This window comes from Cheilinus undulatus, linkage group 18, assembly GCF_018320785.1.
Source record: "Cheilinus undulatus linkage group 18, ASM1832078v1, whole genome shotgun sequence".
Lineage (NCBI taxonomy): Eukaryota > Metazoa > Chordata > Actinopteri > Labriformes > Labridae > Cheilinus > Cheilinus undulatus.
The window spans coordinates 28,012,816-28,026,216 of NC_054882.1; the positions used below are offsets into that span (position 1 = coordinate 28,012,816).

The 13,401-nt window shown below is 40.7% G+C and overlaps 1 protein-coding gene across 3 annotated transcripts in view; it reads right to left on the reverse strand.

Annotated features, from left to right (window-relative positions):
- Positions 1-1,309: 1,309 nt before the first annotated feature.
- LOC121526125 (pleckstrin homology domain-containing family G member 3) overlaps positions 1,310-13,401 on the reverse strand; it is a 43,840-nt gene continuing 31,748 nt past the window's right edge. Inside the window, exons 9-19 of one of the 3 annotated variants that reach the window (XM_041812506.1) lie at positions 11,928-12,110; positions 10,878-10,970; positions 10,018-10,104; positions 9,905-9,935; positions 9,570-9,671; positions 9,408-9,440; positions 8,610-8,620; positions 7,983-8,279; positions 7,060-7,176; positions 2,790-4,212; positions 1,310-2,691 (exon numbers count right to left, since the gene is read on the reverse strand). In XM_041812506.1, coding sequence (XP_041668440.1) covers positions 2,021-2,691; positions 2,790-4,212; positions 7,060-7,176; positions 7,983-8,279; positions 8,610-8,620; positions 9,408-9,440; positions 9,570-9,671; positions 9,905-9,935; positions 10,018-10,104; positions 10,878-10,970; positions 11,928-12,110 — 3,048 coding nt within the window. In that variant the 3' untranslated portion in view covers positions 1,310-2,020. Of the gene's footprint in view, positions 2,692-2,789; positions 4,213-7,059; positions 7,177-7,895; positions 8,280-8,609; positions 8,621-9,407; positions 9,441-9,569; positions 9,672-9,904; positions 9,936-10,017; positions 10,105-10,877; positions 10,971-11,927; positions 12,111-13,401 lie in introns of all 3 variants that reach the window. The other 2 variants (XM_041812505.1, XM_041812507.1) reach the window with 2 other exon arrangements.

The window sequence follows — 13,401 nt, forward strand, 5'->3', positions numbered from 1 at the left end:
CGAACAAACATAAATACACACTTGCATACATACGCCTATCTTACACCTACTTCCTGTTTCGGACCAGGAGCTTTAGTAAAGTGACATAAACGACTCTTAGGAAATCTCAGCCGGCTTTAGAAAATACTTTAATGCCCATAAAAAGTATGCACCCCCTTGGATGTTTTACTATTTCATTGATTTTATACTTCAATCTTGGCCTATTTAATTTGGCTTTTTGACAATACAACTCTTTTATGTCAAAGTGAAAACAGATTTCTACAAAGTAATATCAATAAAACAAAAATATGTTATGTAAAATAAGTGATTCAACTAATTCAACAGAGGTCTAGCCAACTGGTGCTAGTAGCCTCACAGATGGTGAAATCAGGATCACCTGATTGCAATGAATGTGGCTTAAGTGATTGTAGTCTTGAGTCTGGAAGGTCTATCCACTGGTTCATCAGTATTCCTGGCTACCATTACACCATGAAGACAAAAGAACACAACAACCATCTCAGAGAAAAAGGTGATAGAAAATTACATGTCAGGAGATGGATATAAAAATGACCAAGGCATGAACATCCGCTAGAGTTTAGTTGAATTCATCATAAAGAAAAGGAAGGAACATGGCACATGTAAATCTGCCTAGGTCAGGCTGTCCTCACAAACTGAGTGACTGTGCAAGAAGGAGACTAGTGAGAAAGGACATCTATGACTACTCTGAAGGAGTTACAAGCTTCAGCAGCTGAGATGGTAGAGACTCTGCATATAAAAACTCAACCCACCCTTTACAATTAAATCAAGGAAGGTTAAAACATTTTAGAGTGATGACACTTCCATAACAAATATTTAAGTGCCTCATATTCAGGTAAATATTCATTTTAAAGTCCCCAAGTAGACTGCTTCCATAAAATACAATTTATTAAGATTAAAGCTGCATATATTCTTTCGTCTCTGAGTGTGCAGAGCCCACTGTTAGGGTTAATTTCATTTTTCTGCCATATTAGCTGAACAAATTTCACTTTATTGCAATAAGCAATAACCCTTTTTATGACTCTTCTCCTTGGTTTTGGAAGGATATTGTGTCCTCTTGTATTTTTACACAAGCAGCGTTGATGCTCCTAAAATCTTCTATATGACATTATAGGAAGAAATAGCTGGTCTCAGTCTTGTAATATGAAAACAGGCTTCAGTTTAACCAATCATATAAATGGTTGATGCAACTAGATCAGCTTACTCCAGTAAGAACAGAGGGATATTCTTATTCTTGAGATGCACTGCCAGGTAAAGAATGGATGAATGTGGACACATAACCATTTCTACTTTTATTGAAAATATGTGAAACTTCAAGTATGAAACAATATATAATCTGGAATGGAAAAAAACAAAAGAGGGCTGCTTATGGCAGGTATTTACATGAGGCTAAGCTCTGTCAAATATACAGTTTCATAAATAATGTTTAAGCAAATATACAACTTGATGAGAAAATAAAGCTCCAGTGATACAGTCTGTGAAAACAGATTTAAAAGCAGCTTCAGTAGATGTGGAAGGTCAATAAATGTTAAAAACAACCCTCTTTGGCGTCGTCAGTCAGACTTTAGCTTGGTCTTGCTTCTCCCTGAAACTCCAGCTTACAGTTATGGTTAAATGACAATAGCGTTGTTTAGATGATGTCAGGAATCACCAACAGTGGGAGGGTGATAGATGCAGATACTCTAATTATATAGACTAATCTTCAGTTCATACAGGGGACTATTTACATACTTTTTTACAGTTCAAACAAGTTCTTAATGTACAAATATTGCAACGCACCTCTTTTAAAGAAATCATGTTTTCTCCCCAGTGACCAATAAAAATCCCTTTAAGTTAACACTGGTATAAACATCACCACCGTGTCTTTTATAATGTACTAAACAATGTGCAGATAACAAGTTGCATTCTTTGGGGGAAGAAGGGAAGATTAGAAGCATCAGGTTACTGGCAGATAATGTTCCCACGTGACAGTCCCTGATAATAAAAATGTACATATTTCAAAAGTTCATGAGCCTGTGCTTAAACTCTGAAACTTCTCCCGTAAGCTTTTCACCAGATTACTCTCTGCAATCTTCCCTGCAGTCAGCACAGCGGACTTTGTCGAACAGTCTTTGTCCTCCTGGAGAGGTTCTTCAGTCTCTCTTGTTAGCAGACCCACCTGGCTGGTCGTGCAGCAGGTCGTCTTCACAGCTTCCTGAAGGTTCTGCACCTCATGTAGGGGTATCATGTGGTCCAAAGAGCTCCACCTGCACAGCAGGGGCTGGAGCCGGGCCTGAGGCTTGGGTCTGGTCTGGGGCCAATCCTCTACGAGAGAGCCTCCTCCCTTGTTCACAGATGCATGCTGTGTCCTTGAGCAGTCTGTCAGAGCTTTATGGAGGTCGGAGGAGCTGCTGTATTTATATGAGGAGCCGTTACACTTGTCCGCACAGAACTCCAGCATCCCGTTTGGGATGGTGCTGCTGCGGGTTACTTTGGTGTGGGAGGTCTCTGTGTATTTGGTACGCAGCTCCTGAACGTCTGGCCAGTGGAAGGTGTCCGACTGTGGGCTCTGTGGGCCCGTCAGTATGCTCTGGGAGCCGGCTCCTGAGCTGGGGGTCTTGACTGGACTTGGAGAACGTTCTTCATGGATGACTGCCTGATCGCTGGAGTTCAGGGACAACCTCAAGCTGGCCTTCCCTGCATGTGGACACAGACAAAAGACAACAAACAATCTTTAGGATTCCAACCTTTACTGCAAAAGAAAGAAACATTATAATAGTTTGCATCCTAGTTACCCTTTTTCCTTGATTGCATCTTCTCTTCGTGGATAGCAGGCACACTCTTTACACCCTGTTGTTGTTGTTCTCGGTTCCTCTGCCAGATCATGGGTCTGTTATTCTTTATACGCTGACTGTACTGACGAGCCAGCTGGAACACCTTGTTTTTCATCTTTCCCATGTCTTGTAAGATCTGGTCTTCCTCCATACTGGTCCTGAAACTAATAATCTTGGGTAGGTTGGCTTGATTGAAGTGGCATTTTTCTTCAGTTACTGGTGTCTCCCCTGCTGGGACTGTTCTGGGAGGAGATGAGACAGAGGAGCCATCTGAGGTGTTGCTGGTTTCAGACTCCTCTAAAACCTGAGGTGGTTGCTCACTGTGTTGAATGTCAGAGGTTTCTGGGCAGATTTCTGGTGTTACTTCTGATCTGGAGTCACAAATGTTCTCACCTTTAGCCTGCTGCACTTCCTGGCCTTCTGTCTTTGACTCCATATCTTCCCAAACCTTGACCATGTCCGACGATGATGTAAACTCTTCTTCTTTGGTAGGGGAGTTTGTGATGCTCTGAGATCTAGCTTTTACCTCCTGAGGTTCATTTTGGGGACTTGAAGATTTTTGAAGACTTTCTGCATTTTTACTATTATCTAAGCCAGGAAGGTCAAACACAGACCACGATGTTGGGCGGTTTCTTGAGAGTCCCTTCCTGTGAACTGAAACAGCCTCCTGCGGGGTACTGTTGAGCTGTCGGCTCAGATGTCGAACCAGACCTGCTGGGATATAAGAGAGGCTCTCCCTTCTCTTGATGCTAAAGTTAGCATCTTGGTACTCAGCGTGCTCGTAGTATCTTCTGATCTTGTGGATAAGGAGGCGGTCTTGTTTGGAGAGAGTGGACCTGCGCTCCTGTTCTGGTGCTGGTTCATGTGCACACGTGGGTGTATCAGGCTCAGTGGACCCCTGTGGCTCTGGAGTAGAGCTAGCCAACACTTGAGTCTGGGACTCCAGGTCCATGCAGGCTGAGGGGCTTTTAAAGACGTCATTTTCAAATGTGGGTGAGGGGCAAGCGAGAGGACCCAGATCATCTGAGACCAGACTGCTCCGTCTGGACAGGCTGCTGATAAAGCGCTCTGCGATCACGCTCGCCTGGTCCAGTACAGATGAAGGTAAGAGGCTTTTGTTATCTGAAATCACCTCCTCTTCCTCTTCTGAGAGCTCCCCGTTTGTCAGCACGCTTGTCTCCTCCACGATGAGACCAGAGGAATCACTCCCCCCTTCTTCATCCTCTACACTTTCTGTTGAAGTGTCCTGAGGTTCTGGTGTGACCACTTTTTGTTGCAAAGGGGAGACGGGAGGCTCTGTGCGCTGGGGTTGCTGGAGCTCCGTCTGACTGACCTCCTTTACTGGCAGGATACATTTTAGAGGGCACAGCTCCTCCACACTGACCTGAAACAAAAAGAAGACTTGAGGATTGGAGTAAATGAGTAAAGTTTATTTAACACAGCACCTTTCACAGAGCAAGTCACAAAGTAACAACATAACTAAACAACAGTAACAACAAATATTCATTAAATGAGCTAGAATGAAACACATGAATAATACAAGATTACAAAATCTAATCAAGTGGTCAAAAGCCAATTTAAAGAGATGTGTTTTAGCTGCTTTTTAAAGGCCTAAGTCAAACCTGCACAACGTAAGCTGTAAGGAAGAATTCCAGAGAGTCATGAAAGTCATGATCAACTTGGTATTGATGACAAGTAGACCCTGATCTGAGGACCTAAGGGTTCTGCTGGGAATGTAGCAGTTCAAAGACATATTCAGGTGCCTGATTATGGAGGGCTTCATAAACAATAACAAGGGCTTCAAATGTATTCTTAATTTTATTGAAAGCCCATGTAGAGAATATAAAAGGGTGTCATGTGAGTTGATCTGCTGGACCTGGTTAATCATCTAGCAGCTGAGTTTTGTATCAGTTGTAGGCTGATGACAGAGGACTTATTAAAGCAGGTTTAGAGGGAATTACAGTTATCAATATGTGAAGATACAAAAGCATGAATTAACATTTCTAATTCAGTTTATGACACAACAGAGCGATACTTCTACAAAGGAGAAAAAATGAATGTAGCAGATAGCATTAGTTCAGGCACGCCAAGAAGTCATGCGCTGTGAAATTGACATCAGCTGTTCTCATGGTGATGGCCAGCTGAATTGCCAGCTGAATTGCTAAGCACTCTATCGGCTAATCACACTCATGCTGCCTTATTTAAACTGCTCTTGCCTGGCTATGCTCTGCAGCTCTGTCTGCAAGCTGTTCTTGCAACCCTCCTCCACCCCAGCTCCTCTTTCATTTTACTTCTGACTAAATCAATGTTATTCTGGTGTCACTGATGCCTGCTCCGCTCCGGGTTTTTGCTGCTTCTCTCCCTGCCCTGCCTTTCTGTATGCTTTCCTCATTGGCATAGGAAGAGCAGGAACGTGTGCTGTTCCTGGTTAATGCTTTCCACATAGGCTTGTGGACGGGCAAGGGGATCCCTAACAGCCACACCATCGAATATAAACAACAGCACATATATGCTAATTAATAACTGCTAATAAAGAAATATTTATATTTGTGTGTTTCTTGACAAAGTGGTCCTGACAGAACTGGGTTAATTATTTGACATGTTTATCAAAAAGCATAGTTTGATCGAAAATAACTCCCAGGTTTGTCAGATTTGGTTTGGTTGAAGACGAGAGAGAACCATACAATTAGCAACCTTGCAGGCAATGTCTTCTGAAGCAGTTACAAGGACCTCTGTTTTATCTGTGCTGATCTGAGGGAAGTTGTCATTCCTCCACTCCTTCATAGCAGACAGACAGATGAGCAGAATATTAACTTTATCGGTGTCATCAGGTTTAAAAGAAATTTTCAGTTGAATTTCATCAGCATATAAACAGTATGATATACCCTGAAAACTGCTTATTACATGACCTAAAGCCAGCATATACATAGAATAAAAAACATGGCCCAGAACAGAACCTTGAGGCACACCACAGGATGGAACAAAGACTGAAAGGCAAGGGCCAACTGACCCTGAGAAACACAGATCCAAAAAAAAAGGTAACTCGGGGTACTTCTTACAGGGTTGTCAAAAATTTCAGCACATGGATGTTTTTTTGATTCCATGTTTAAAACTGTACAGTCTCTAAAAACCTTTTCATGAGGCAGGTGTGTGATAAATTAATCAATTATATTGCAGGCAAACTCCTGCAACTGTCTAAATTGCATAAACACATGGCCAAAGTTCTGGTAAGTTTCTAGTGTTTTGAGTAGTTCAGACAAGAAATTCCACAATATTAGGACCTCAATATGTGTCACCATGGCATCAAAACAGGTATTGATAATCATTTGATTTTGACTAATTTCACATCAAAGTGTAAAATTCTAGTATTGTCCATCCATCCATCCACACATTCCAAAGAGGTAAAGAAGACCATTTCAAGATCCATAAGAAAGTGAAGTGAAAGCATCCACATGACCATGTTATGATGCATGTCTTTCATTTGATGCAGCACAATTGAGCTTTATAACGCTGATGAGATCAACAAAAACAAATTATTGTAGACATTTGGACTGCTTTCACAGCTCTGCAGCTAGTAAGTCCTTATTGGACTTTTTTATTAAATCCTGAGTCAATCAGCAAATGTTGCGTATTTGCTGCTTGAACAGCTTCCAAAGCGCTGATAAATTCCCTTTTAGGTGTTGCCTGCTCTCTGTGGAGTTCTCGCAATTGCCAGAAAAAAAAAAAAGTGCAGCCTGGAGCTGTGTTGTGGAGATAAGGTGAGAGAGAATAACACCCTGTGCTCTGCTCAGAGGTAGGAGCTGATTTGCAAAGTCACCATGAGAATCAGGCACGGGCTGCACCTGGCTCCCAAATATGATGTTGCCCTTCCCCTGTTCGAGGAATAATCTGTGAGTGAGCGAGGCTCTTTAATTTGTTGTCCGTAATATTGCTCCACGCATGATTGAAATGGGCCTTAGAGAAATGCTGTGTAAATTGCAAATGACACCTTTTCATTATAAACACATACTTAAAAGTCTAATGCAGCTGTGCTCATTTCCAGGCGAGTATATAATGACAACAAATATGCCAAAAGTGTGCCATACAAAATACACAAAGGCTAGAATACAGACTCAACAAAAACGACACCAGAAGAGCGGGGCATTCTCTGGGAATTAATGTCACACGTGGCTTCAGAGACACGTGTAGTCATAAAAAAATGTGTTTATTCTTTAAAAAACGTATTAAATACCTGTTTGTCAACTGATTCTTTAACAGCCACATCTACATGCATTTCCTCCTGCCTGTGAGTTTCTGTCTCATCTCTCAGTGCAGCTTTCACTTCAGTTGGTTCTCCGTTCTGATCCTCCTGAAACAACAAAACACAACATAAAAACAAAGAGTTTATTCTCCTTAAGATTAGACAAAATAAAGCAGAAAAATCTCAAAGCGGACAGACACTGAATGCTTGGTCATAACAGCATTCATTAATATTCAGAAGCAATATCAGTGCAACCATTAATGCTGACAAAGACTTTATAATTATGAAAAATCAAAGGACAAATACATCTACAAAATATGATTATGAAAGAGCAAAGCCCTTACTATTATGATGATAATTAATTTAAATGGCTACATTAACCTTTGAAGTCAATAACATTAATAAAAGGACATTATGCCAATGGTTCTATGCAAATTCAGGCAGGTTTGTAGAAGCAGAGGTTGAGCATCATTCATGTCTCAATAAACAATATGAAACAACATTCTGCCGCTATATTGATGGGATCAGAGGAGAACGTTGCATGCACAGACAGATGACTTTTAACTTTAAGACAAAAGGATACAGGCAAACTCATGCATCAAGACTGGTGTTAAAGACTTTTAGATGATCAGGAAGAACTTCAGCCCATGCACATCATTAACATGCGTTAATAAACAGGCACAAATGGTAGCTGTTGTTAGTTTGTCTGCTTATAGTGAAATAGAAGAAGGATGAGAGCCAGCGTGGGAGAAGGAGTGGCACAGAATAGTGGTAAGCCAGCAAACTGAGCAGGAAATGGGAAACCCGTGGGTGGCCAAAACCCTCACCGTTGTGAAGTGAGTAGAAAGCAAAGCCCTGGCTCTATAGTGCCAGCAGGAGATGGCTGCCAGCACTGAGCTGGCAAAGTCGGCTACCTGGTCGTCTCCCATCAGTAAATCTTCCTTGTAATTCTCCCCCTCCTCCTTCTCCTCTTCTTCATTTGCCTCCTCTGCCTTCTCCTGCTGCAGCTCCCCCTCGCTGGGTGAAGGGCCCAGTTTGGGGTCACTGTCAGGAGGACTTAGCTGCTCCAGAGACCCCCCTCTGGGAATCTGATCCTCAGCGCACGGGCTCTCAGACTGGGGCTCGCCTATGCTGGAGGCCAGCGTACTGACACTAGTGGCAGGCTGAAGGGAGCACCTCTCCCCCAGCAGTGCACCCTCACTGTCTGCATGCTGTAGCGTGAAGTCATAGACATGTGGTTCGTTATTGCAAGGCCAGTGCTAGAGCCATGACGTGATTGCAAGGTTGTAATGGGCAGAATCATAATAAAGCTGCTTTGGCTTTGGGTGAGATATGATTTCTGTAATCCAGAGCAAGCTGTTACATGGTGATTAGGTTTGTTTGAGTTTATTTTAAGAATCAGAATAGAAGGTTTGTACAGCTGAGTCAAAAGTTAGAAAACCATATCTCACCACTGCACACTCTTCTTAAAAACTGATAAAACAGAATGAGAAAGCTTATCAAAGTTTAATAAAATAAGACTACATTTGGATTTTACTTACCTTCAACACAGCTGCAAGGAGAGCAAAGATAAAAAAAGAAGGAGATAAAAAAAATAAGAATGTCAATAACCCTTATAATAGTATGCTTAAGTTAAATATTATGACAAAACAACTTGAACAGCACCTGCATCTTGTACAATTATGGTCATCAGGACACAGGCTGCACAGACAAGGACCCAGCAAGAGAGTAGTTACCCTAACCCAGACTTTAGGGAGACCATGTGATTAAATAAATACCAATTAGAAACCTCTTATTACCAGGGATTCAAACTGAACATGATGTAATTAGCCAGGATGTGATGGCCTACTCTCTCACTGAGATGGGAAAGCTGACATGGAAATTGCTCCTTCATTTCCAAATATTGTGGATTCTGGATGTGGCACAGAGGAGAACTGGGGACAAGAGTGCCGCGGTTTATTCTTCAATAAGAGCCAATTAGAACGACTGAAAGCAGGAAGTTGTGCGGGTCTGAGGGCGAGGCAGAATTTGACTATCGAAAAGAGCTTGTGTGTGATGAAGGCTTCGATCACTGTGGCATATAATTAACTTCAGTATGGGGGAGGCCGGGAGAGTGGGAGTGTCTTTTGATCTGTATCCCAGGTGTCTCTAAGGGGGAACAAAGCACGGAGATGTGGACGGACACAAAAATAACCCAGAAAGGGGGGCTGTGGGGGTGCAGGGCCATCAGATAACATCTGCAAAGTGGATCAAACTGACCCGCTGTAATGAATGTGCCCCTCTGAATGATAAAATTTGACTGAAAAAGTGATGTAACAAAAAACAGACAATGTACCAACCTTTTGTGGTCCTTATGATTTGTTTAGCAGGCTCTAAAATGACATAAAATTGAAATTATATAACCCACTGATGTAACAACTTCCCATTTATTATGAAAATAAACAGATCTTTTTAATTCAAATCTGAATGAATATCAAACAAACACAGCAGAGGTGTTTGACCTGATCTCCTTCTCCCATTTCGCCCTCCTAGATGGAAGTCATCAGCTCGACAGAACTCAGCTTTCTTCAACCTCTCGGGGCTGTAGTGGTACATCCCCGGATCTAAGCAGCAGACAGATGCTTCATTACTCTGACAGCCGCAATTACAGAAACAATTTTCTCCACATACACAGAAAGAGGGGTAATGGGCTTCGATTCCTGGAAATTAAACAGTGTTCTGCATTTTCTACTGAAAATTAAACACGCTCCTCTTTTGTAAGCAGCATCTATTGTTGCTATGGGAACAGCTGAATAAATCCAAGCATAACAAGAGTTACTCAGTTTGTAACACTCACAGTTTGAATTGTCCAGGATGGTTTCTTTAGCCTGCAGAGAGAAAGACAGTGTGGTTAAACACAAACGTGACATGGAAGTACTTATCTGAAATCAACATTGTTGTGCTGTCTACCTTCTGTGGGACGATGGTGTTGTGGTTCTCAAGTATGAGTCTCTTAATGTGATGGCCCCAGAGACGCTTCTCTTCCACTGACTTAGCCTGAAATATTGAGCATTTTTCATTAGTCATTGTGGATAGCAAAGACACAACAAATACACACATGATTATGAAATGCAGCATGATGCTTCAGTTGTTTAAATTCATTTTTTCTCCATTAATCTACACTCAGAACCCTAACATTAAAGTGAAGACTAAATTAAAGAATTTTTTTCAAATTTATCAGAAAGAAAAAGACGTGAACATCACAGTTACATAAGTATTCAGCCCCTTGCAAAAACACTTGAATTTAGCTTTGATGCCTCCCATTTTTCTTAAACTTTGCTGAGATGTTTCTACACCTTGACTAGAGTCCGCCTGTGGTAAATCAAACTTCTGTATAGAAGGCCTCACAGCTGACAACATATATTGGAGAAAAAAACAAGCCATGAGGTCAAAGGAACTGCCTACAGAGCTCAGAGACAGGATTGTTACAAGGCATGGATCTGGGGAAGGCAACAAACAATATCCCAGAAAAATTATTCAGTATTTAATATTTCAGTTTTTATTTTTCATAAATTTGCAAAAAAAAAAAAATCAAAAATTCTGTTTTCACTTTGTCATGATGGGATACTGAGTGTAGATCAATGAGAGAAAACAGGAATTCAAATGATTGTAGCATCAGGCTGCAACATAAAAAAGGGAAGGGGGTCTGAATATTATCTGAATGCACTGTATGCTAAAGAAAATATCATCCTAGAAGAAAATCCCTGTACTATTATCTAAAAAAAGAGCCAAAATAGTCTGTCCTTTGTAACTGTGTTGCTGGCATTTACCTGCACTGTATGAGGCTGCTTGGGGTGTTTGAAGTGGATTACACTGAAAAGCAGGGGATCCTTTGCGCTGTCCAGTAACATCAGTGTGGAGCACTGCAACAACAAAAATAGTATTCATGTAGCTGAGCTTGACCCATTTAAATTCAGTACATTTACACGCAGTCAGATAAAGTTACATTATTGTTAGTCCTACTAAAATTGGACTTTCAAAATGCATGTAAATATGTTAGTCCAACTGAAATCTTACTAAATATAATTTCTGCAATTTGGACTAAAGCCTGGTACACACTAGAAGATAGTCATATAGCTCCAAAGATTGTATTGACAGATTTTCCTTTGGCATGTTAGGAGTGATCTTTTCTTCTTTCAATCTGCTTTGAAGGTTATCAGAGCTGCTGCACCTCGAGATTATCAAATTAAAACACTGAGGAAAGCCGAGCAGGTATGAGCAGAACTGTGTGGTGGAACTAATAATCAGGGAGCAGGCTGACTGAGTGAGGAAGCACAACAAACACAGCTTTGGCAAAGATAGTAAGGGTGAAACAAAGTTAGATGGACGTCAGAAATGGAGGACCAACTTGATTTGTGAGTGTTAAAACATGTCCTGTAAAACATACCACAATTGAACTGACAGAGAAAGGGGGTCGGATCAAAATTGCTACCACAATGGTTGAACGAAGTAGCTAATGGCTAACATGTTTAGCTTGTTAACTCTAAAGTTGTGCTTTACAAGTAGTCCATGCATTGTAAATTATTTGCAGAAATATATTTAAAAGATGCCAGCAGAACATGGGACAAGAAAAGGAGACTGATGCAACACCAATATGAGTTTTGCTTAAACCTCTTACACAAAGATGTTACAACAGAGACATCTAAACGTACTGATGGACTCTATATTCCAGATTATTTAAACTTAGTCTGTGAAATCATTTATGACATAGTTTAAGAGAAAGTTTCTCCTCATTCTGTTTTTTTGTTTTCTGCAATTCCTTACACCTACTCTGTAAACTATAAAATCTTCAATCAATAAGAAAATATCAAGCAACGTACAGAGATGTGGGTCTTGTAGACGTAGTGTTCCCCTCTTTTCTTGGTGATGAGGAGCATCTTTTCGAAGAGGAAGAGTGTACGGGTGTTCTTGGCCCGCAGGACATGAAAGGTGCCCTCCAGTACCAGCTCTCCATAGGTGGTCAGGTCCGGACCCTTCCAGTTGATCAGAAGAGACTGGATCTCCTGCAGATGCACAAGAAAACACATTACACCACACACTCACAGCAAAAGCCATTTTCCCTCTGCAGGAGAACATAAAAATACCAGGACTGCCTCATTTAGTCCCTATAATCCTCTATTTATTTTCAATGTTCTTTTAGCTTTTATTCATTTTTGACTGCCTCTATTTTATGCTGTTGCCTCTCTCTGTTACTATTTCTTTTGCTGCTTCTATTTCCTGTGATTAATTTACTGCTTTTATGTTTTTTATGCTTTCTCTCTTCCCCTTTACTTAAACTTTTCAAAGATTTTTTCTTATTTTGTTTCTCATATTTTAGTGCTTCTAATCTCTGATTGTTGTTTTTATCTTTTATTGTTGTACCATCTTTTTCTCTAAATTTCTTATATCTTTTTCAATCTTTAGTCATCTTTGTCAAGTTGGGTTCTGCATGGACGGGGATTTATGACACTGTACAAAGTCTATGATATTTGGGTTAAATTTGTTGGTTGGGTACTTGTTTGGGTTCTTCCACTGCTGAGTTTCATTGATGTTATTTGGGTGCTTTTGCTGTCGTTTTTTTTGTTGTCTTAGCCTTTTGCTTTTGTTCAAGTTCTAATGCTTTGCTCCTGTGTATTTCTCTGTGTGTGCCAAAGAACTTACTAGTGCGATAAAATAAAGTTGTTATTAAGATTAATTTCTTATTATGTTACATATATTTATGGTGTAATTACCACACAAACAGAGAAAGAGTTTCTGTAGGACTGGATAGTAAATTTACATAACATGTAGATTTACAATAGAAATTCAGAAAGTCTCATAAGGGAGGAAAGAAGACAAAGCAGCTGTAACAGAGGCACCCATCATGCAAATTAGCACATACTGAGGACGTATGTATGGGTTTATGTATTCAACTGAATACAGCATGTAAATGACATGTGGCAGTGGCAGTTGTCCACTCTGCACTTAGGTTCATTACTGGTGATACCTGTAACACTCACCATTGCATCCTCTACAGTAAAGTTGGATGGTCATCTCTCTCTGAGAGATGTGACCTACATACACATATGTTTATTTACAAGGCTCTTATTAGAATGCTTCCTCCTTACATCTCCTCCATGATAACCTGGTCCTCTGGAGCTCATAACACCTGCTCTAATATCTGGCTTACACTCCAGGTTCCAAGAGTTCACTCTGAGCTCGGCAGGTCTGCTTTAGCTTATTTGCTCTGTCTGCTTGGAACTCACCACAAAGCACTTTAAAAATCAAAATACTTGTTTCTTTGGGTTATTACAGATCATTAATTCAGAATTTCTT